Here is a 23,671-nt window from a genome sequence, read left to right as displayed (position 1 = left end):
ACATTCATTTTTGCATGTCAACACTACTAAAAACATTTACAGGAAAAGTGTCAACGCTGGCCATTGTCATGGCTTAAATGTCGCTGTGCAGAGGGGTGTTCCCAAGGAACTGCGCTTTGGCCAGCAAGAAAAATTCGCGATGTCTGGCAATGTGTTATTTTTAAATGGGTGAAGAATTTAGGAGATCTAAAAGTGGCTTTCTGTGGGATGGCAGCAGGCGGCTGCACGTACACGTGTCCGTGGGGGCTCCAGCAGACCCACGGGGGGTGGCAGACAGGTGTTTGTGGACAAGGTAGGGTGCTGTCACACCGACACTTTGCACCAATGTCGCTTGTGCCAATCGCTTCCAAAAATGTGCAGCATCCTTTGGGAAGGTTGCATATTTTTTCCACAAAGCGACTGATGAATTTTTGGGTTGGATATTTTTACTGAATTCAAAATATTAATGAGAAGCATGTGGACTGTTACAATGGGCAAATGTTCGGATGGTCCACGGGATGCTAGGAAGCTGCTCTTGCTTGGATCGATCTGCTAATGGGGCTCGTGACTCGAGTCCACCTTCCTTCGGAAACCGCTGCAGAAATAGCCTTAAACTGTTATTTTCCTCCTGGATTCAGCTTCTCGCAGTGTTTCAGAATTTTCTGTGGAATGCTATTCATTGCAGCCTAAACCACAAGTTTTAATTTGGAATTTTACTACAGCCAAATAATACTTCTAAAATGTCTCAAAGTGGCAGGCCCCGTTCTTTCCCCCAGCTCAACCCTGTGAGCACATTGTTTCAAAACATTCCAGAAAGTTAAATGAGGCTTTGGAGCTCGCCTCTGGAAAATCCAATAAGCTATTCTTACTTCTTGCTTAATGAAAAAGGTAAAATAAAATGCGAGGTTCCATATTACAGGAAACGGTAACGTTACGGTTTTCTCTGTACCATTCGCAGTGGCTGTTCCTCGTTTAGCCCCGTTCCTTGATGAGGAATTTTTCTTTCAGGAATCACGCAGGGCAGTTTTTGCGCTCGGTTGGAGTTTCTGAGCTGTCTTTCGTGGGCTGTCTGAGAGGGGGGGCGCGGTGACAGCAGGAGCCCGTCCAACACCGGGCACCTCGGGGGAAATGTGCCAATTGTCCAGAAAGCAGAAACAGGGCGGGGGGCGGCTCGTTATAGGCGATTTTGGGGGTGCCGGGTGGGGGCTCGCAGCGCCCTTGCCTTTTCCCGGAGGAGCTGGGTTTGGCCACCCTGCCCGGGGGTGTCCGCCCGTCCATCCATCCGTCCATCCTTCCGTCCTGGCAGCACCCCCGTGCCCAGCCGGGTGGGCTCCCACGTTCCCCCCCCCCCTCCCCGGGTTGTCGCCGCTGCCTCGCTCCGCGGGGGGGCGCCGGGGCCGGGGGAGGCGCCTGCGGGGCTCGCCCCGTACCTGCGGGGCGGGGGCAGCGCACAGCGCACCCGGGGCGCGCTCGCTTCGGTGCCTTCTTCCTTTTTTATTTTCTTTTTTATTTTTTTTTTCTGACTCCTGCTGCTCTTTCTCCTTTATCTTGCTGCGGGACTGCAGCTCGTGGAATTTTTTATTATTTATTTTTTCTTCCTTTTTTTTTTTTTTTTTTTTTCTTTCCTCCTGTGTCGCTCCTCACAGCGCCTCGCCATGGGGCAGGAGCACAGCCACGTCTGGATGCTCCTCTGGTGCTTTGGCTTTCTGGGTGGCATCCGCGGTGCTGCCGGCAACCACTACCGCTACCTGTGGAGGAACTGCTACCGCTGCTACCTGGGGCGTGCGGGGTACGGCGTTGCCCCCCCCGAGATGAGGCCGGGTACGTGGGGGGCTCGGGGGGCGCGGGGGCTGCCGGCGGCCAGGTGGGGGTCCGGGCTGGCAGCTGCTGGAGGCACAGCCCGGTGACCTCGCCGTACATCACGGCTCGGATTCGTAGAGCTGTACTCTGCCGTACTCTGGCAGATTTATTCTTCTGAAAAGTCATTTCTGGCAGAGAGGGGAAGCAACGAGAGTTTCTTCCCATCAGTTGCTGTACGGCTCTGTGGCTTGGTTTAGCGTGTTGGGAAGACAGCTCCTGTGCAGTGTTCGTTTTAAAACAATTGTATGTGCTCTGCTAGGTGAGGATGATCCATTTTTACCTCAGCTCCAAAGGCTCTCCCCCCAGTCCAGGGCAATAACGGAATCATGATACCACTTATCGTGAGCAGATCTGGCTTTCTCTCAGAGAGACTGAGTTTTTCTGGGTCGTATGAGCACTTTGTGGTGCAGTCTGGTAAAGGACAGAGCTCTGTGTTGTCCCGTGTCATTTTCTGCGTGTGGGGAATCCTCTGGCAGAGGGACTGCAGCCAGGAGCTAGGGGCAGCCGTGGGCTACAGCCGGGGATGTGCTCGGGACAGATGAGGCTCCCAGCTCACCTCAGGATGTGGCTCCACAGCTACTGGCATCTGATAGCAGCAGCGTCCAGCAAAGGTGCCCCAAACCCACTGCTGTGGCCAGTACCTGGCCAGCCTGAGCTTCCACCCAGCAGATGGAGGGGACGGAGCCATTCTGCTCCATCTCACCTGCTGCTCTCCTGGGGCTGGCAGAGCAGCCCCTTACATCTCCTCCCGCTGACACAAACTCACAAGCATTAGCAGACCGTGCAGTGCGGGTCAGGCACTGCAATGACACAACCGGGAGGTGTTGTGGAGTATTTGTGTGTGCTGGCTTCTGTGTGATGGTAGTTGGGGGTGTTGAGTGAGGTGTGACTTCTGCAAGCACGCATACACCTGCCTCTCCATCCTTGTATGCTCAGCTGATTTAGCAGCAGGTAATGACTGAGGTTGCCCAAAGATGTAGGAAATGGTGGAGAATACGTGAAGGCTGCAGTCCACTAAAGACTTTGGATGCTTGTGAGTAATGCAGCCATCAAGGAATGCATTATCTCATCATGAGATAATCCTAATAAATAAATGCCCCAAGCTGTCGATTATAAAATGATATCAGTGTGTGTGCGAGATGTGGCAGACCTTTGGAAGCGGGGTGAGTTACTGTTTTGTTATTCGTAGATCAGCTGATTATCTCAAACTCCAACTGCATTTGATGTCTCCATCCAACTACATTAGCTCATATGATTTCTCCAGGACAAGCTCATGAGATCAACCTTTGTCTGGAGCATAAACTTCCAGCCTCCACTTCCCTAATCCTGACCCTAATTCCCTTCACCATACTGATCAGGGCTCCACAGATCTGCAGCTCCATGCACACTTGTACATTTATCCCAGCTTTTGTGGGGGGTGCCTTTCAGTCTGGCAAGGCTGCGGTATTTTTCTCGTGGTCAGGAGGAATGTCATTTAAAGCAGGCAAGTGGAAGAGCAAAAAGCCTTGGCCCAGACCTTTTGGCTGTTCTTCCCAGGGTTAAGTTCTCTGAACCTGGGGGAAGAAAACAACATCTACTGCAAAGTGTGTGATCTCTAAGCTCCCTTTTCCAGCAGCCTGTTTTTTGTTTGTTTGTTTTTAAATCATCAGAAAAAGATGAGTATCCAGACATTTGCAAGAAAAAATCTGGCAGATAATCTAAATAAGCCTTTCTTCCAAGAAGGTATGTCTAATATCCCTGCACAGTTTACAAAGTAGGGGCAGATTACAAAACAAAACAAACCCAACCCATCCCATCCCATCATCTTCGGTCCCACCTAGCTGAGAACAACAGCAGCAAGAAACAAGGAAAAACATCTTTCTCTCTTTCCCTCTCTGAAAAGTGGATTTTTGACATGTTGCAGCATGAAACACCTTTCCTCTGAATCTGACAAAGCCACCAGGTGGAGGGGAGAGGACTGCTGCGGGTAAATGTCTTGGTTGCCTGCTCTGGCAGGGCGAGCCTTTCCCTGCCAGCCACAGACATGCGACATGCAGAGTGGGTTTTTTTGGCTTCAGATCTCCCAGGACCACCGGTGCTGCTGTCTTCAGCCAGCACGAAGCCCAGCTGACCTCGGAGCCTTGTGCACGTGGCTGATCCAAGGCATGGAGCCCCAGCACGGGACAGTCACTGAGCGGAGCTGGCGGCTCTGCGCCCAGCAGTCCTCGAGGGTATGCGGGGAGGCCTCTTTAACAAGTTCCATTAGACACTTTGGTTGTGTGATTTTTGAAGCAGCAGACGCTGGTTTACCTGGACAGCAGCCCCGTTTGCCAGTCCTGGCAGTGTTTGCCTGTACACAGACGTGGTTTCATTGTCAGACAGTTGCAAAAGCAAAGCAAGTGCAAGGAGCTGCCGTGGGTGCATGGCATTGTACGTCGCTGTTGTACTAACGGTGAACGAAGAGGTGTTCTGTGTAATAGTGGTGTGCATATCGCTGAGGCCTTGAGTGCTTTCAAACCTATTCTGTGTACAAACAGTGCTCTGTTTGCTGCTTGTGTTCCTGTAGGGTGCCTCATTGTGGTGCTATGGATTACATCCTCACGCAGCTAACCTTTAAAGGAGAGCCCGTTGTTCTCTGCTGAGGACTTGCATTAAATCCTCACAGTGGAGCAGACCTGGCACCTTGATGCTCTCTCCGTGACCCTCTAATGTGCGTCAGGAAGCAGCACATGGCACAGCTGGGTGCTTCTCTTGGGCTGCAGGGTTTCCATCAGCCGTGGGCTCCTTACGGGTGCCCTGTGCGTTCGTCAGCCGGGCAGCTGCCAGCTCAGCACCTGCACCGCGGTGCCTGTGCGCAGGTTGGTTTTCCATTCAAAATGACATCCCGCATGGAGAAATGGGATGAAGTAAAGCTGCGAAGGAAAGTTTGAGAGGATGATTGCAGCGGCAAGTCGAGAGGCAGCTGCCTGCTTGTCGTTACGTGTGCCTCCTCTGCGCTCGGAGCACTGTGCGGTTATCGGTGCCATCGGGAGGGAGAAACGTGGCAGGGCTCAGCAGCAGCAGTGGGGTGACGCTCCCAGCTGCGGAGCCTGCAGGCAAAGAAAGGTGAGCTGAGGACAAAGCCTGTGGTTGAGGCAAAATAGCTCCCAGACCCGTTTCCACGTCCTTAGATGATTGGGAATGCATCGGGCTGTTATCAGTGCATCTGCTACCAAACAGCCCTTGGAAACTCGCTGCTGCCGGGGATGGCAGAGGTGTGTGCAGAGAGCCACGAGCTCCTCCTGCCTGCCTAGGGGAGGCTGCTGTGGAAGGGAAGCAAGCCTGGCGTAATGCCCTGGAGCTGTGCGAGCCCTGAGGGCTTTCCCAAGGCTGCCTTACAACAAGGCTGAGGCTGTGGAAACATTTTGGCCAGCCAAAGTGTGTGAAGAAACAGGAGCTCCGGTGTCTGCAGGTTATTTGTGGGGACCGTGCAGTACAAGTTCATGCTGGATTCATGCAGTACAAGGAAGAGGTGAAATAATGCAGGTTTTTTTTTCACTCCGACACATCCTGGCATGGGGCTGTGCTCCCAGCCCCTCGGCCATGCCACACTGTGGGGCACCCCAGAACCCTGCTGGGGTCATCTCCTTCTGTCCTCTTGGTTCCTTAAAACTGCTGAAATAGCTTTAACGAACTGGTACTGAAAAGATAAAGGAGCTGAATCCCACACGTGCTCATCTCCACGGATTTTAATTAACCTTTTCCCTGCAGCCCAGCTCGGTAATCCAGGCTAATTGCCATAAGGTTAGAGCCTGGTTAGCCAGATCGAGCAAACCCTTGAGCCTATCTGCTGTCTGCTTACAGCTGGGATTCCTCTCCTTCTCCTCAGCCTCTCAGAGGAGATAAACTGCAGCTACACAAAACACTCAGTAATTTGCAGGGCTGCTGTTGCCACTTTCCTTCCTCTGACAGAGTTCTTGTTTGAGATAAATCTCAGTATTTCTTCCTGAAAGGCCCATGCGTGGTCATAGTGCGCGTCACCACAGCCTCCTCCTCACACCCTCTGCTTTTGTTGGTCTTGGACTTTTTTGGTTTTGTGTTTTTTTGGTCCTGCATTTTTTTCTTCTTGCCTACCCTCAGTTAGGCTGCGGCATGACCCTTGTTGGCTGGTGTGGCTGCTGCTTGAGGTGAGAAGGACCCTTTCTGCTAGGAGGAGAGGGTGGTGAGAGCATCCACTGCTGCTCTGGTGAGCCTTGTGCCTGTGCAGATGACAGCATGAGCTCCTGTTTCCTACCCCACATGCCAAGTCCCGCTCCAGGTTCTCGCTGATTTTGTTTTTTGGGTCTGCCTCAGTGGATTTTGGCAGTGCGCAGTGCTCTGCAGCCTGCCCAGTGCCCGTGTGGAGGAGAAGCCTGCGTGCTTCTCATTTTCCCTCCTTGGCATGCTAATTTCAACCAGATTTTGTCAGCTCTCCAATAGGAAAATCACCTCGGCATGTCACAGACTGCATCGTGCGGAGCCTCGCATCCTTTTGCCAGTCCTCGCTGCCAGGACGTGCTCCAAGACAGCTCTTGGTGGCTCGCTGCAGCTCCGTCAGCTTCTCCTGCTGCGCCCTCCTACCTGCACGCACTGAGGTGCTGATCCTAAAGACACAAGCCTGACATTTAGGGGACAGCATTGCTGCCCTCCCGACAGGGGTGTGAGGGGCTGGAGGTTTCTGGCCCACAACCATGCCGTATACCTCCAAAAATCTCAGAGTAGAAGGAGATGAGAAACTCCATCAGGAAAACTGGGACGTGCCTGTGGTGCTGCTGCCATGGGACGGAGGCAGAGCAAGGGCAGGGTGGAGGCGAGGGACAGGGGTAGCATGGGCATGGCGCTGTGCGAGCACAGGGTGAGAAAAGCACAAGAGGAGAGCAGACGTTCAGAGAGGAGACGTCTAATTGCTGAGCACAAGTAATGGGGTGAAAGTAAGAAGTGTATTCAACACATCGGTAACTTGTTCTGACAGTAAAACTCCGTGGTTTCAGATTAAGTTGAAGGGAGGTGGTAGAACAGTCCTTTAAATTCAGTCCTTTGAATAATTTTATTACTCCATATAAAAACTTCCCAACCCCCAGTTTTCCCATTCTTGAGTAAATTTAGAACAGAAAATGTTGGTCCCCAACAAAACGAGTGCTTAATACTTCCCACAGAACAGAATTTGCAGCGTTGCTTTTACTCAAGATACGCTTCTGTGATTTCTGGGAATAATAATAGCTCACAATAACTGCTTGTGTCTACTCATTCTTCAAACAGGCTCCATTTCCTCAGGTTTCCTCTGTTTCCCTTGTCCTCCTTTTCTGCTCAGGACTTCCTAGGTGCCCTAAGCAGTGCAAAGCCTTCAGTTGAAAGGTGCTCAGAGGAGACAACCGGCTGTGTTGTTCCCGTGTGGCTCCCAAGCACGCAGTGGAGCAGCCACCACCTTCCCCTCCTGGCCTCCCGCTCCCTCCCCACCCTGGTGTGTTTGCTGCTAGCTTAATTTCGTTTGGCAAATAACCTGGTGGTAATTAGCGTAAAATTTCAGCAATGGCTCCAGTCAAGGTTGCAATTCTTTTCCTGTGGTTTCGGACACCCTGGGTGTCCCCAGAGCTGCTGCCCGCGGGGAGGAAGGAGCGAGGAGCCCCAAAACGCAGCCGCAGGGCCGGGGCGAGGTCTGAGCAGGTTTTTGCACCTCTTGCTTGCAAAGACACAGCTAGAGGCAACGCCCTGCCGTGATTCACTGGGGAAATGTTTCTTTATCTCTTTAGTAACTCTCATTGACAAATATGTGCTCGTCCTTTTGCTTGGCACGGAGCTGTACGACTCCTCTTGCTTAACCTGCTGCGCTGTGCCAGAGGCAGCCGTGCCTGCTGCGTGCACAGGTCTGTCCATCTGTCCGTCTGTCCATCCAGGAGCTCTGGGGCACTGCAGGAACCAGCATCCCTCACCCGCTTTAATTCCTGCACCTGGGACACCTACCAGCCGTGCACACAGAAATCCTGCTCCTGCACTAATTGTGTTAATCCTTCCATCACGTACCACTCGAAAAGCTCCGGGGAGCTCAGTGCAAGCGGGGAGGCTCTGACCAGTAAAGAGGTGGGTTTGGGAGGGATGAGGGATACCTCAGCAGGCAAAGAGTGTGCAAAGAGCAGCCAGGTGCTGTCAGGGCTGGGAGCTTTGCACTTGCAGGATGACACCTTCAGTACTGAAAATGTGGGGTTTGGTTATGGCAAATTCAAATTGCTCTTCGGCAGCACAGTTTCAAAGAGCTGCATCCTTGAGCAAGAGTCTCAGTTCTGGTTTAGCTTCAGTAATGGCTTTTTGTGTAGTTTAAAGTGCCCTGAATGAACTCGAGCAATATATGCCCTTACCCTGAATGTCCACTGTGAGTTGCAGACCCGTGAGTTGCTAATCTCGTTCTTTTTGTCAGTTGCCATCCCAGTCCCTTTACTTCGTTTCTGAACTCTGTGTATTGCTATGACATTGTTTAGAAATGTCACCTGTGGACCAAAGAGGCTGGATTGAAAGAGCTTTGTGCTCGATACTTAGCAGCCTCCGGAGACTGCTCTGTGCAGAAAGTGCACAGAAATGTTAACAGACCTAAAGCTACTCAGGTTTTCTCTCCATGCAAAGTTTTATTGGCCAAGTGGATTTTCTCTCCATGGAAAAAGGAATCGGTGGCTGGCTTTTCGGCTGCTCTTGTGAATGTGATCTGGTTCCTCCATCTGCCTGGAGAACTTTGATCCCCTCTGGTTTGAGAAGCAGTGCACATGTATATGTGTACACACGCACACCCGCATGGCAGGAATTAAGGAGCTGCACGGCTACAACCACATACATTGCCATTATTTCTAATTATAGCCAGATGGAGGAATCTTACGTCTCAGGAACTTGAGATTGCCTCTGACAAGCTTTTGATATGCATCTTAGCACTGTGCAGCTTGGAGCTCCACGGATTTTTAAATTTCTTCTCAGCTCTGGACATTATTCCTAGTATTTAAGGGCAATTCAAGGTCTGTGAAACAGGAATTAATCTCTCTCTAACCAACTGCTGTCCACCTCCTCAGTTTTGGGGCTGTGATAATAAAATATAATAGGATTTTTTTTTATCAAGAACTTGTGGGCTTGTTCCCATTTCAACTCTTGAAAGATTGCTCAGCATTTGGCAGAAGGCTTTTTTGGCACAGAGACTGTCTTTTGTTCAAGGGCATGTAGTTTTAACAATAGAAATAGACATGCAAAGTTTTATTGGCCAAGTGGATTTCTTGTAGGAGCCGTGCCTTGGTTTTCTGGTCACGCAGCTGCGCAGAGCTGGGGAGGGAGGTGAGGAGCTCTGGTTGGGATTCTCACCTTTGCATTCTAGTGCAAATAATTTGGGGTCAAACTGGACTTCATTGTGTTCTTAACCTGAATGTGTTATCATAAAACCCTTGCTAATCATAGACTTGATGCAGGTGTTAACTTGCTTTCTCATCCCTAAAGACAGAGCAATACAGAGCGTGGCTCCTCGCTGCACAGCCCAGGTTCTGCTGCGTTTCAGCAGCAGGTAAGAGAGGTCCCAGCACACATGGCATGAGATGTGTTAAACGCTCTGGGAAGTACTGAGATGAGAAACATGATAGTAAAACACGTAAGTTCAGTCTTTCATCCTGAAACATGTCAGCTCATTTCACGTGTCGTGTAAACACCATCTCTTCAGTTCTCCATTCAGCCATGAAAACTATGAAGGAGGAAAGGGAGCATTAGTGCAGAACACACAGACATTGCATCTCACCCTGCTAGCAGTTTCTGCTTTCAGAATCGCGCATATAACCCCACGGACCAGTTACTTGTGTGTGACTGTGCGAGTGTAGCTGGCAAATTTGCTGCCTACACGCTCGACGTCGGGCGTCAGGGCAGGAATTGCCTGGGCAAACCTCAGCGCTGCTGGGGGAGGCAGGGTGCTCTCACCTTCAGCACATCGCTGAGCTCTGGAGAAGGCAGTTTTTATGCTGGGAGAGGAGGAGATTGACTCAGCAGAATCCCAGCATCTGCTGCTGAGGCGCTGAGCTGTTAAACTTTGCTGCTTCGTGTTGCCCCTCGCTTCAGCTCTTAACGTTAGGTGTTTGCTCCCACCATTGATGTCAGTATTTAGGTAACAAATGGACTTAGCCAGGCCTATCTCCAACAGAGGAAGAGCAAGGAAATTAAGATTTTAATAAATTCATAGTCCTAGAGGGAATGCCTCTTGGAAAGCGTTGCAGCAGTTGGCTCGGTCAGTCTCTACCCTGGTGAGAGGGTGATGTGCCTCCATCTGGGAATCGGGACTGCTGCAAATTGAGCAAGAGGAAGGATGGTTTATGCTGATTGACAAACAAGATGCATTTTTTTCTGATTGCATGCTTGTCCTTGAAATTTCTTAAATAGCTTGGCTGATTAAACATGATTGAAATCACAATCTTGTTCCTTTTGCATTCATTCCTCAAATCTGGAGTCGCTCAACAGAGAATAAATAATTCTGCCTTCAGATAATGTCATGCCCATTTCTCTGATTTTTTTTTTTCCTTTTCCCTTCTCTTCTGCAGATGTTGATGAGTGCCAGGTTCACAATGGGGGCTGCCAGCACAGATGTGTGAATACTCTTGGATCTTATTACTGCGAGTGCAAACCAGGCTTTCGCCTGCACACAGATGGCAGGACCTGCATTGGTAAGCCAAAGTCTGTTCAGTTTCTTGGAGATGTTTAATTCTTTGTATCTCTTTTCATACCTGTAAATTTTTTGTAAATGGTTTATGTTGGCTTATGCACTTGCATCCATCCTCCAAGCAGGAAATTTGATATGGCAGTGATGGGTTACCGGTTCCTTTATTTCTCAGGATTCCAGTAGGGTTTTTTTTTTAATACGTCTCTCTGGCTGGGTTCATAATATTTCCTGTTCTTCACAATGGCCATGTGCAGTTTAGGTTTCTTGCAGTTCCTCAGTCTATTCTGGTTCAAGAGAAATAACTCACAGTGCTTTGGTGCATCTACTTTCAGTGCAGGGTGCATCAGATATGGAATTTCAAAACTCATCCATAAAATAGATGCTCTTAAACGCAGAGATTCAAGTCAGTCTTTGTCTTTACCTCAGCCAGCTTTCTGTGTCTGCATGGCAGGCATTAGGTGCAACAAACAGCAGAAAATGAGCATGGCTATGTGTGGAACTGTGGCCACAAAAATCCCCAAACCCGCTCCCCTGAGGTGTGAGTCAGCAGCCCGCATGGACAGTGCATGTCCAGGCGCTGTAACTTGGATGCCAGGTCAGGCCTGTGGCTGATTTCTGGGCTGATTTCTTGAAATATCGTTGCCTTCTTGCCCCAGAGCAGTGTTTCAGAGACACCGGGGTGGAGCTTAGAGTCTGCCTTCCAGCATCTGCTGCTGTTTTTATTAAACCACTTCTCCCTCACAGTTTTATTTGACACATTTTTATTTTTTTTTTTTTTGAGGGATATTTTCATACAAATGGAAAGAATTCCTGGGCGATGGTATTTCAAAGACCATTTGTTGGATTTGCTCAGAATGCAGTCACGTTCTGAAGTTTGCTGAAAACAACTGTGAGCATGTGCGCTCCAGTTGGGAACGGTGATGTGAGCAGAAAAAAACATCTAGGGAAGGGGCACCACCATGTCCAGGACAGCAAGGACATGAGGCTGTTGGCATCTGTACTCCCTCTGTGGCCGTGCTTCACAGTCTCAGGGAGATGGACACTTAGGGTGCAAGGCACTGAGTGCCGTGCATGTCACTGGAAGAACCCAAGAGAAAAGGGTTGCAAATAAAGAAAAAAAGCCAGATATTCCCAGTGCTGTAGCACTGAACAAGTGAGCTTGTGTTTATGGCTGTGTGTTGCAACTGTTTGCATGTAAGCGTGTGGTCTTTCATCTAAAAATTGCCTTTGTAGTGTGTAGTTCTCCTGGTGGCATACGGCGATCCTGTCACCTCTGCCTCACTGAATAACACACGAGACAAACTGGGAAAAAATTGACCACTGGGGAGGCTTTGCTGTTCTCAGAAGGGTCAGCCCCAGAAGGTGAAATGATTTCCAAAGAAAGTTTAAAAGGGAACACTGCAGGGAGGAGCCTCGTGTTTAAAATAAATGCCTGGTTTTTGTGCTTCTGGTTTACCTGCTCACGCGGCAGTGACGCCAGAGCCTGCCCGCTGGGGTCCGGGTGTCAGGGCATCCCTGCGCCGTGTCGCTGGCTCCGAGCGCTGCAAACCTGCTTTGCATTAAACTTCTGAGCCAGCGTTTGCCATAACGCGCACAGCGTGCTCGGCGCTGGAATGCACCCGCCTGAATTACGGGGTCTCTCTTGGTGAAACCCGATCTGCTCGGGGAGCCCCAGGGGCAGGTCCCCGGGGAGTGCTGCTGGCAGGATCTGTGCCACGCGCTGCAGGGGGTGAGAGCGGGTGCCAGCTCCAGCTGCACCGCTGCCCACCACGGCTTCGAAATTAAAGTAACAACAGAGCAGCCCCCACAATCTGGCTTCCTTGCCTCAGGACTGGTGGCTTTTGTTCTTTGCGCTTTTGTGACAGAAATACACATGTATGTGTGCGCGGATATATATATCCTGCCGTCAGTACGGCTCAGTGCTGGGCCCATTAAGGCGGTTGTGCCGAGGGATGGAAGTAAACATCTTTTTCTTGTAAAAGCTCAGAAAAGAGAGCACGATCTGCGGTTGCTCTTCTGCCAAATGCTCAGCATAGTGCTGGAGTGCCCGCAACGCCCCGTGGCTGTAAGGCTGGCTCCATCCCTGCTGCCACTGGGCAGGTTTCTGCTGCCAGGCTGGGGATGAGCGCAGCACTGGAGCTGCACTGGGTGTCATTCACCGCATGGCTCTGTGGTCTGATAAAAGCTGTGTTTTGCTTCAGGTTGAGATCGCCTTGAATTTGCAGGCAGGAATCGGTGCAGCCAAAAATCGCAATTTAAATATTTCCACTAAATAAAATCAAACAGATGGGAATGAGAGCACCAGCGAGCCTCCCCGCTCTGTCCCCTTGCTCTGCAGAGCCTCTGCATCCCGCGGGCAGCGCAGGAGAGGATTTTGCAGAGTATTTTGGCGGCACACGGGAATCGTTGCCGCAAGTTTTCTGGTTAAAGTCCATAAAACCACGGCTGTCATTCTTTAAATGTTTTCCAATCGCCACATAAGCCACAAAGCCTTGGTTAACTCGCAGCGCTGCCCGATGCCATGCAGCTCCCCTGGAGCTGAGGAGCTCAGCTGGTGTGCCCGGTGCAGGTGATGAGCCCTCTTCCATTAACCCCAGCCTGCGAGGGAAGCACGAAGCCTCTTTTATTCCTGCAGAGGTCAAAGAGTTGAAAACCAGGTAAAAATCTTTTGCTGCTTTCTCTTGATGGCTTTGCGCCCTCGGTAGATGTTCACACCTTTGTGCTCAGTGGTGCAGGTGGTTACAGCCAGCACAATGCAGGGATAGATCAGCACAAAAATTCGGAAGTTGCTTAGGCACCTTTAAAAACAATCTACTCTGAAGTGTACTGCGGTTCTGTATAAATAGCTGCTTGGCTCAGAAAGCCTCGCAGTGGTTCCCGTGGTGCAGGAGGAGAACAAAGGCTCGCAGCCACGGCCAGGACGGAGCCGGGGTGTCGGGAGCTGAGCGGGGGCTGTGACCTCGCTGTGCTGCTCTCGGGGTCTGGCTGCCCCTGGAACCGTGCAGGTCACTGCATGCTTGTGGGTGCTGCAGACAGCTTGCAGCCCCTCCGTGCATCCTGCTCCCCATCTCACAGGGACTCCAGCCACCGGTGGTGCTTTGGGCAGCCTGAAGCTTGGTGCGAGATTCGTTTGTTGTGTCTTTGTTGTCCTATTCTAGCAAGTTGCTGATGACTTTAATGCAAAAGAGAGAGGAAAAAGGGAGCAGACATTTCTGTTGAAAGTGAAGTAGAGCAAAAAGAGTCATTGGACGTCCTGAAATTACCTCTTTCTTTATCAGAACCACATGGGCAGGAGGCAGAGAGCTGACATCTTCAGGTCCTTCTCCACAGCTTCAGCGGGGGGATGAGCTCCAGTCCAAAGCAAAGAACTTAATGTGAGCCAATTGCTTTCATTGGCCTGCAGAGGAGTGAGATGGTCTGTATTAACACACATGTTTCTGGAAATTGTCTGAGGTTAGAATAAATCAGTTTGGGATTACATGGTGTAGCCCTCTGTATATTGAGTGCTGCAAGTGAAGAAATCTCGAGTATAGCAGCAATTTATAGCGAACAGGAGGATGATGCCATCAAGGGTTGTGCAGGCTTGAACTGTGTGCACAGGAGGGTAATTATCTGTACTTCTTAGAGGTTTTTAATCTGCATGTATTATAGAGACAATTTACACATTTTAGAGACCTCGAGCTCCTTGTCCAGCGGTGCTACTCAGCCCTTCCTTGGAGTCAGTGGTTTTGTGTCAAGCTGCAAAAGCCAAATGCCATGCTGAACTGTAGTGACGTCTGTCTGCAGTTATTTTTCAGCTATTAGCTCACTGCTTCTGGTGGCAGGTTACCTGGATGTGGAGGAAAGGCATGATGATATTGGAGGGATGGGAAAGTGGAAGAGCCCGAGTCGTGCATCAGCACCACCTCGCAAAGCAGCGAAGTGCCTGGGTGCCTTCAGAGCTGCCGGACTCGCCCTTTCCCCAGTCCTAGGGGAGCCTGGGGAACCCTTTTTGTGCCTTTTTTGTTCCCTTTTTGTCTGTTTGGGCCCAGGAGGACCAGGCTCAGGTTTAACATCTTTCAGCAACGCCGCATCCCTGCAGGCAGAGGAGACAGCAGCAGCGATCCTCTTGCAGACGATGAAATATCATCTGTGGAAAATCTGTCTGAACTCTAATTACAAAAAGCTGCATGATGTACAAGATGACACTGGATTTGGCAGCGTTGTCACAGAAAAGTTAAGCTAGGAAAAGCATCTGGGAATGGAAATATTTTTAGAGTGGTTCTGTAAACAGAGAAAAAAAGCCATAATTAAAACAAGGCCAGCAGCGAGGTCTGCAGGCTGTTCCTCTGCCAGAAGCCAACTAAGGAGACCCAGAGCTAAAGGCCCTCGCTTTGATGGAACGACACCCAAGACAATGTTAACATTTCATTTGTTTTTCCTCGTTATTCCTGTCCTTAACTCGAATTCGTTCCTATCTCAGCAAAGCTCTGGAGCTGCAGGAGCACCCCTGCCAGCCCGTGCCTTGCCATGGCTGCGTGCTGAGCGTGGTGGGATGCCGGGGCTCTGCTCCCTTCATTGTGCGTGTGCCACGAGCACCGTACAGCCTGCGAGCACTGCACAGGCCGCGATGCCAGCAGCTCCTTCCCCATCCATACGTCTCTTGGCAGGGGAGGGCTTCTGGTTCCCATTAGTCGTCGTGGTCTGGAATGTACCCGTGGTGGCTGAGGCACACGGAGCACGAGGGCTCTTACTCATCATGTGCAGTCGCAGAATCGTGAGGCTCAGATGGGGTTATTAGGCTCCAAGAGTAAATTTGCTAGCAAATAACCTACACTGAAAGAAACACAAAGGGACACAAAATGCTCTGCAAGACCCCTGTGTTCTCACCACTTCACCTTTCATGTCTTTTCTTGGGCTGCAGACAGTGTTGGTCAAGCCCCATGTTCAGTGCTTCTGGCACACAGGTGGACTTGGGACAGGAGTGCAGGTCCCTTCAGTTCTTGTCCTGCCCAAGTTGCTGGTGGTGGCCAAATGTTGCCATCTCAGGCATGGGGAGAGCTTGATGTTTCCTGTCATTTCGGGGCATTTTGCACTTTTTGCCACCGCAAGGCTCCACCTACACAGCTACCCCGTGGTACTGCATGGGCATCATGCCTCAGCAAGTGGTAAGGGCAGCCCAGGGAAAGTCTGATTTCTTGTGTGTAGAAGTTGCCTTTTTGGAAAACCTGCTTTACCGAACCTTACAGGATTTCTGTTGGCATCCTCTGTCTGCTTAAATTGTGTAATGAAGAATCTGAACTTTGGGGTTTTCCACTCTAAAAACTTGTCTTTCAGAGAGGTATGTGAAGAGGGCAGTTACTGAGATTGCACATTCATAGAATAACTGCATACTGGGAGGTTATTTTAGATGTGAGATGTGTTGGCTTGTTATGGATTGGCCAAGTTTTTTTCCCATAAGAAGGAATGTTTTGGCAGGCTCTAGCATTGTTTTACTTTTTTATTATTTAAAAAAAAGCACTCCAATAACACATTATTTATGTGTTTCTGAATGTGCATTATTAGACACTTTAATATATCAGAATATCTTAAATGACCACCCATCTCTGCTGAAGCACTCTAAGTCTGACCCATAACTTTCCAGTAACGTCAACTACTTCTGTTGTTTCCTTCCAAATGGATTAAAGGAAACAATGTCAGCAAAGCTAACACAAACCGATAGTTCTTGCTCCAGCCGTACACTGTGTATGGCAATACTCTGACCCTATTAAGTCATTTTTATTCTCCAAAATGTTGTTTAGTTAATTAGAGGCGTACGAAGGGAAGTTCACTTTGTAAAATCAGAGAGCTCTCAGCTCTGAGTCAAGGAATATTTTTTTGCACGGGAAGCGTTTGCAGAAAAAATGACTACACAGTTTTGCCTTTTTTCCCTTCTTGTATACCCTGCCAAATATTTGGTTTTCAGTAATATGCAGGAGAGGCTTAATGAAATTACTTTTGGTACTTTATCTAGAGAATATACTCTTTTAAACTCTGTAATTGGCTAAAAGGCTCAGGTAAAACAAGAGGGTAAATGCAAGGCACTGAGCGAGCTGAAAAATCTGTTTTCCTGCTATTTAAATTCAAGTCCAGAGAGGATTTTTGATAGCAGAGGGAAAAGGCTGCAAGTATTTGACCAACAAATAATAAAAGCAGGAGACTGACATCTCATTTAATCTCTTGGCTGCTTTTTTCCCCCGTGAACATGTTCCTTTGGCCCTGGTCCCGTCTGTTCATGAGCTCTTCTGCAGGAGCCAGTCCTTGCAATGAGAGTTGCTGGCAGACACGCTGCCCGCTCTGAGCTGTGCAAGAGCTGCCACTACCTGAAGTTGGTCTGCAGAGACATGGCCTTCCTTAGAGGGGTTTTTAGCTTCCTTACAGCATTTCTTGAAGTCAGCATGTTCGTTCCTTCCACAGTGTGAAGAACGAGTCAGAATTACAGGGGGCCACCACTTGTGCCCCTCCATCTGCAGCCAGATGCCCCTGACGTCTCCAGCCAGACATCACAGCCTTGGTGCTCGTTCTGCAGAGCAGTCCTGGCCTGTAAAAGCAGAGCAGGGGAAATGCTATTTTAAAGCTAACTAATCATAATAAGCTGTAAATAATAATAATGAGGAAAAAAAAAAAAAAAGCAGTCCACATCTTTGGTCATAAGATCTGTTTTCTGCTGTAACCTAGGCAAAACCTTCTGTTTTCTGGTTGTCTGAAATCCTTTGGGCAGGAGAGCGCATTGCGCAAGGCCACACAGAAATGCTGTGGCACGGCCAGGAGCAGCAGGCAGGAGTCCCAATTCCCAGTCCCGCCTGCACTTACTGGGAAATCATATTTCCTGCCAGCACATCTCTGAGCCCTGGCTCAGGAGGTGGCTCAGCATCAGTCTCCTGTGATGTGGGCGAGCACAGCCAGCTTGACTTTCCTGCAGAGGTCCCGTAGCCGAAGCACCGAGCTGGGCAGCATTACACCAGATCAAAGCAGGGATGTGCAGGATGCACCTGAAAACACTTTTCCTTGAATGCTCCCAGAGCTGATAGTGCCTGCTTGGCCTTGCCCTGGGTAATTGGTGTCTTTTGCATGGCTTGAAGCCAGAAACTTAATTTTCTGTGTTATTTTGTTACAAGAAAATCTGAATATGCCTGAGTGCAGCTCTCTGAGCAGTAATTAAGTGGAACTAGCTGTGGCATCACACCTGCCCTGTCTGAGCAAACCTGTGAGGATTTCAGCAGTAATATAGTAACACTCACAATTAGCACACTTCACAAATTTGCCGTGAACCTTTCATTTAACAGAGTTTGGACATGTCCCTGGTTTTAAATTCTCATTTGTGGTGCTCTTCATAAACGTGTGAGCTTTGCTTTACCCTCTGAAAAGAACCTCGCCGGGCGACACAGCATTTCCAGATGAATTTCATGTCCTTTTCCCCCGCAGTGGTGAACTCCTGCTCCCTGAACAACGGCGGCTGTGAGCACGACTGCGTGCAGGTGACGCTGACCCAGCACCAGTGCCGGTGTCGCCGCAATTACCAGCTGAGGGAGGACGGCAAGCGCTGCGCCCGTGAGTCCCCGCAGCACCCTGGGCACCCCTCTCGTGGGCTGTTCTCGTGGGCAGGGTGGGGGCATGGACAGCATGGACATGATATGTGAAATGGTATCAGGGCATACACTCCTGAGAGGTGGAAGACAGCAGTGTGTCACAGTAGGACAGGATCTTCTCCCCTTTCCACCTACTAAATTCATGGCCACACAGCCCCACAGCCATTATAGGTTCTGCCCTCACCTGTAGCACATGGCTGCATTTGATCTTTTCCAGCCCTCGGTTTGCTGGAAGAGTGTCTGGCCATAAATCTCCATAAATCTGCAGAAGCAGCCATCTGTCAGCCATAGCCAAACCTGGTGGGCTTTTATGCTGTTCCACCATCAGCAGGAGATTCTTAGGAGCTGGAAGCCCACCGAGGTTGCAGTCAGACTAACTTTTGGGCAGCTCCAAGCAGGGAACACCAGCAGATTTTATGTCATGGTGGAGAACGGTCTTCCATGGGCTTCACATTATTTTGCTATCCATAAGTGCTTGATGCTTTGTTTTCCCATAAGTGTAATGCCAATAATAGTAGGACTGGTCTGAAATAAGCCTGCTTCTTCTCTTGGACCTCTAGTGAGGAACCCGTGCGCCGACAGGAACGGGGGCTGCATGCACCAGTGCCACAACCACCGCGGGGCCGCGCGCTGCGAGTGCCACCCCGGCTACAGCCTGGCACCCGATGGCAAGGCCTGTGAAGGTAAGCACCCCACAGCAGAGCTTTTGTAGAGAAAAACCAACTTTCTCACTGTTTAAAGTAGTGCTCAGCCTCAGCAAATGCCAGCTCATGAATTTAATGGAGTAAAGCTTGAGTCTCCCAGAGGGGCAGCATGAAGAGGTTTGGTTGGGGTCTGCCCAGGAGCCCTGCTAGACGATGGGGCCCAACACCTGAGTTTCACTTGATTGGATTTTCCTGGAAGCCTCACAGTAGTTCTGAACCCTTAACGGTGTTGGTCTGGGCCCCAGTGAAGGATTTAGGGTGCAAGAAATTACTGAAAAAAATCAAAGACAGTAAACACTTGTTATTTTGAAGGAACATCTCCCACACTACCTGCTTTTCCTAATTGCTCATCCCTTGCAGATGTGAACGAGTGCCTGACAGGCCTGGCCATGTGTGCTCACCAGTGCCTCAACACCCGCGGCTCCTTCAAATGCACCTGCAGCCCAGGCTACGAGCTGGGGGCAGATGGCAAGCAATGCTACCGTGAGTACTGCCTGCAGTCCCCCTCGTCAGGTGGGGAGGGAGGTGGGTTTGCTTCTGTAGGTTGGAAAAGGGCAGAAAGAGGTGAAACCTGCAGCTGGCACTGTTTGTGCATCATTTTCTGTGAGCTGGTGGACTGAGTCACAGCCACCTTCACCAGCAGGTTTGGGGCTGTTCACTTCTTCCACCAAGGTAAGAACTTCTAATCTTTAAAGTTACAATGAAGCCAATTTCACTAGTTTAGGGAATTTATTTGAGGCCATTTGGCTCCAAAAAGGCTAAGTCCTGCTCTTAGGGACCTCATTGGATGAGTTTGGTCAGCTGCAGATGTGTAACTGAAGAAGGAATTGAGCTAATGATGTGATCACATCTGCTACCATCAGGAAAGGAAATAAACAGCTTTGTGTAAGAATGAGCCAGATTGCGCATATGTCTTTGCTCAGCTAATACACATCAGCAGGGTCTGAAGTGAAGCTATCAGCATGTAGCACTAGCAGCCCTCACAGATGAAAGCCTCCGTGGCTGTCCCAGTGCAGGCAGCCAGCATCACTGGAAGCCGTGATGCTCCACCTGTGCGGCAGCCGCAGCTCTCACCAGGAGCCTGCCACAGCACTGTGCTTTTGGGGGAGTGGGAAGGTAGGGCTTTGCAAACCAGAAATGGGTCTTGGAAGGCATCAAGTATTGGATTAGAAAGCCAGGTCTATGCCTAACAAATCTTAGCTACTTCTTTCACCTAGCGTTGAGTGTCCCAGCAGGGACAATTACCCTTGGTGCCCTCAGCCAACTGGTCCACAGGTGACCCAAAGCCTAATAGTTACTGCTGCTCAAGCCTTGGCTTTCCAGGTAGGTGATGCTAGCCCTAGAGGGTCACTTTGGGCAGCAGAAAAACAAGCCCCACTCACATTCTGCTGCTCCAGAAGGAAAAGGACAGTTGAGACTGCCATAAGCCTTGGCAATACCTCTCCTTTAGCAGCAGCATTACGTAGCCCTATTGTATGAGCAATGTTCCCCCACCCCCACAGTTTTTAGTATCTCCTGTGCAAAGGTCTGGCTTTAGTATTTAGTATGCATCACTAAGAAAGGGGAAAACAGAAGGAATAAATTCATGTTGTGAAATCTGAAAGATAAACTTTCCACTACGGGACAACTTTTGTTTTTGACATGCACAGACCCACTGGGGAACAATCAAGCTCCCCTTCTTTCATCCTTCTTTGGCCTGAGTGCACCAAAAATGTTCTTGTAGGCAGAAACTTTTCCTGAGGTTCAGGGCTGAATCAAAGTTCCATGGTATGAGTTCCTTTTAGTCTAAGAAGGCTTCATTAACCGGACTACGGAGTTTACATAAGCTTTGCCAAGCTGAGATACGTGGCTGCTGTTGATGTTTGCGCCTGCCATTTCTGACATGTCCCCAGCTAGCTTCTATAGCTGCAGGCATCTGGAGGTTTCTGCAGTTGCTGCATTCTGCTGCTCCCATTCCTAGCTGGCATCAGAACAGCTCTGTAAAGGGAAGGCTGAGCCAACTTTGGGTTGGCAGCACATCCTGCAGCTTGACAGGAATGGGAGCAGCTTTGTCTGCAGTCTGCTTCATCTCAGGGCCTGTCCAGATCCTGCCCCACAAGTCAAGCCTGCAGAGGCCACACGGGGCGTTGCCTGGGATCTGTCCATTTATTTTTGTTATTTGGGCTTCCTGGCCCAGAGGTGGCCTCTGTGCAGAGCTATTTTCATCCTTTCCCTGCTGCAGCTCGTTGGCCTCAGCAGGGCTGTGAGCACAAAAAGGCACACGCAAGTGGCTCGAGAAGACGTGAAGCTCCATGTGGGTGCCTGCTGGAAGGCATCACCCGACATACACCAAACACTGCAGGATCCTAACCAGTGTGCATGTCTTGCAGGGATAGAAATGGAGATTGTGAACAGCTGCGAAGCCAGCAATGGTGGCTGTTCCCATGCATGTCACCACACCAGCTCTGGCCCTGTCTGTACCTGTAACTTCGGCTATCAGCTTGAGGAGGACCAGAAGACATGCACTGGTAAGGCAAGGGAAATGTCACACTTTGTTTTTACAGATGTGTCTCAAGTAATGAGGATCCCCACAGATCAGATGCTATATGTATATACAAAACAAGCAGATTAACAAGGCTAGAAACAGACATCAAGTAAAAGGAGATGAGATGTTGCTCAGCTTGAAGAGGTTCACTAAGACCTACCGGGATGGTGTCTGTTGACCTCAGAGCTAATCAGCTTTTCCTGCTAGAACAGACCTAGGAAGGTGTTGGCAGATGCAGAGGCTCACATCTCAGATACCTGTAAGCCTACATCTAGAAGGGGCGATGTATGAAGTGCATTGTCTGGCCTGTTATCTCAAAGTGAGCAGTGTAATTTCTGAGTGAGCGATGTGAGCGAGGCACTAGCATAGCTCAGCCCCATCACTTACACAGCTTGTGTTAGAGGAGAGGCTTAGGGTGAAACCCACCTTGAGCTCTAAGTGTCATGAAGCAGATGCATACACCCAACGCTGCATTACTCTGAGCATTACTATTTCCCTTGTGGGAAAATAACCAAGCCCAAAACTCACTGCAGTGCTCACCAACCAGACCTCTCCTGCACCAGTGCCAGACTGGGGCACATTCCTGTGCAGCTGGGAGGAAGCATGCAGCTCCCAACTTTCTGCATATCATGCTTGTAAAAGGACAAATTGGAAAACAAATGCCAGTTCCTGCTGAGGCTGGAACCACCCCCTTGGCGAGCGCAGAACCACCTCAGGCTGCCAGCCGTGGTAGCTTCCCTGTGGGCCTCAGGAGCCCCCTTGGCCAGGGAGCACATTGTGAAGGGGGCTGTTAGCACAAAGCTCACTGATTTCAAGAAGAAAGCACGAATCCTAGCTCAGCCTGTGACAGCTCAGCAAAAATCCACCAGAACTAGTCACGGAGCGATTTTAACAATTACTGTCAGCACTACGGAGCTGGGCGTATGCTAACACCCAGCGCCCTTTGCTTTTCATTTAGATATCAATGAGTGTGACAGCGGATCTCCCTGCTGTCACCAGGACTGCTACAACTACCCGGGAGGCTACGAGTGTGCCTGCCATGCCGGGTACCGGCTCAGCACCGATGGCTGTGCCTGTGAAGGTAAGCAGAGGTGTGGGGCCCTGCAAGCACAGGGACAGCGCTGCACACCTCAACGCTGCACGGTGAGGTGCACGCACAGCAGGGGATCTGGTTTGTTTCTCTGTCCTATCAGCCTCCTCACCTCAGCAGGAGTTAAGGCTACTCCACTAATTAACCCCCACACCAGGCCAGCACAGCTGTGGGGTAGCCATGGGGCTTTTTCAACCCCCTTTGAATTCAAATTGGCATCTCTGAGAGTTGCCCAAGTCTGACTGTATCAGCAATTCACAGAAATTAGTCTGTGCAATATTGGAGCCAACACTGACCATAATTTTTACCACAGAAGAGATACAGGCAAGAACAAGCATCTGTCTAAAACCCAGCTAACTCAGTGATGAATGCAATCTTATAATAAAGAGAAGAAGAGGTTGTCCTACCTGCTTGTGAACAGCCAGGCGTCTCTGCCAGTTTCTTCCAGCTCAACCCGTGTTGGCGTCCTGTTGGCTCTGATGAGCAGCCTTCTCAGCAGAAAGAATTTGGGACTTTTATGTCTTCCTAATGATTTTTTTCCTTAGCAAAGCTCTCCAGTAACACTCCACAGGTGGAAACCAAGGTTACCCACTTGCTTCTACACAACTAGCCAGAGAAGTAAAGCTTAGTGCTCGATATTCAGAAGCCTGGGGCTCCCTGCTCACTTGGTAGCCTCCCTTCACATTTGGGGTCAGCTGGCTTCACGCAGCCTGCTCACTGCTCTGCAAACATGCAGCAACCCCCTTGTTTTCTAGACGTGGACGAGTGCTCCTCACACAACGGCGGGTGTGAGCACACGTGCCAGAACCAGCTCGGGTCTTTCCAGTGCAGCTGCCGGATCGGATACAAACTGGACGAAGACCGAAGGGGCTGCATCTGTAAGTGCTGCATGTCAGGCTGCCAGCACCCCATTCCCATCCCCTCCAGGCACAGGGCCCACACATGCAGGCACTCACTGCTCTCACAGCACTCATTAGCAGCAGCAGAAGGCTCCCCTGGCAGCACCATGCCTGTTTCAGCAGTGTCACACACAGCTTTTCTAACAAGCCTAGGGATTTTAGTACATTTATTGTAGCCTGCAGTCCTGACCCCACACTAACCAAAGGACCAAACCCTTTTCACAGTCACTCACATCTACAGTTTTTCCTTATAATAAACAGGATTTTCTCCAAGTGGTGGCCTCCTTATCACACCCCCAAGCACACTGCCATCCAGCTCGCTCAGCAGGGCACCCAGCACACATCC

General features: G+C 50.1%; 1 protein-coding gene across 1 annotated transcript in view; it reads left to right on the top strand.

Moving 5' to 3' along the window:
- Positions 1–1,454: 1,454 nt before the first annotated feature.
- The window catches only part of MEGF6 (multiple EGF like domains 6), a 39,425-nt gene continuing 17,208 nt past the window's right edge, over positions 1,455–23,671 (top strand). Inside the window, exons 1-8 of the mRNA XM_082776836.1 lie at positions 1,455–1,800; positions 10,383–10,505; positions 17,945–18,070; positions 18,669–18,791; positions 19,173–19,295; positions 21,182–21,319; positions 22,295–22,417; positions 23,182–23,304. Coding sequence (XP_082632962.1) covers positions 1,635–1,800; positions 10,383–10,505; positions 17,945–18,070; positions 18,669–18,791; positions 19,173–19,295; positions 21,182–21,319; positions 22,295–22,417; positions 23,182–23,304 — 1,045 coding nt within the window. The 5' untranslated portion in view covers positions 1,455–1,634. The remainder of the gene's footprint in view (positions 1,801–10,382; positions 10,506–17,944; positions 18,071–18,668; positions 18,792–19,172; positions 19,296–21,181; positions 21,320–22,294; positions 22,418–23,181; positions 23,305–23,671) is intronic.

Source organism: Aythya marila, assembly GCF_965140915.1.
Source record: "Aythya marila genome assembly, chromosome: 21".
NCBI lineage: Eukaryota > Metazoa > Chordata > Aves > Anseriformes > Anatidae > Aythya > Aythya marila.
The sequence above is the reverse complement of the archived record's forward strand: the minus strand, read 5'-3'. Positions and strand labels throughout refer to the sequence as shown.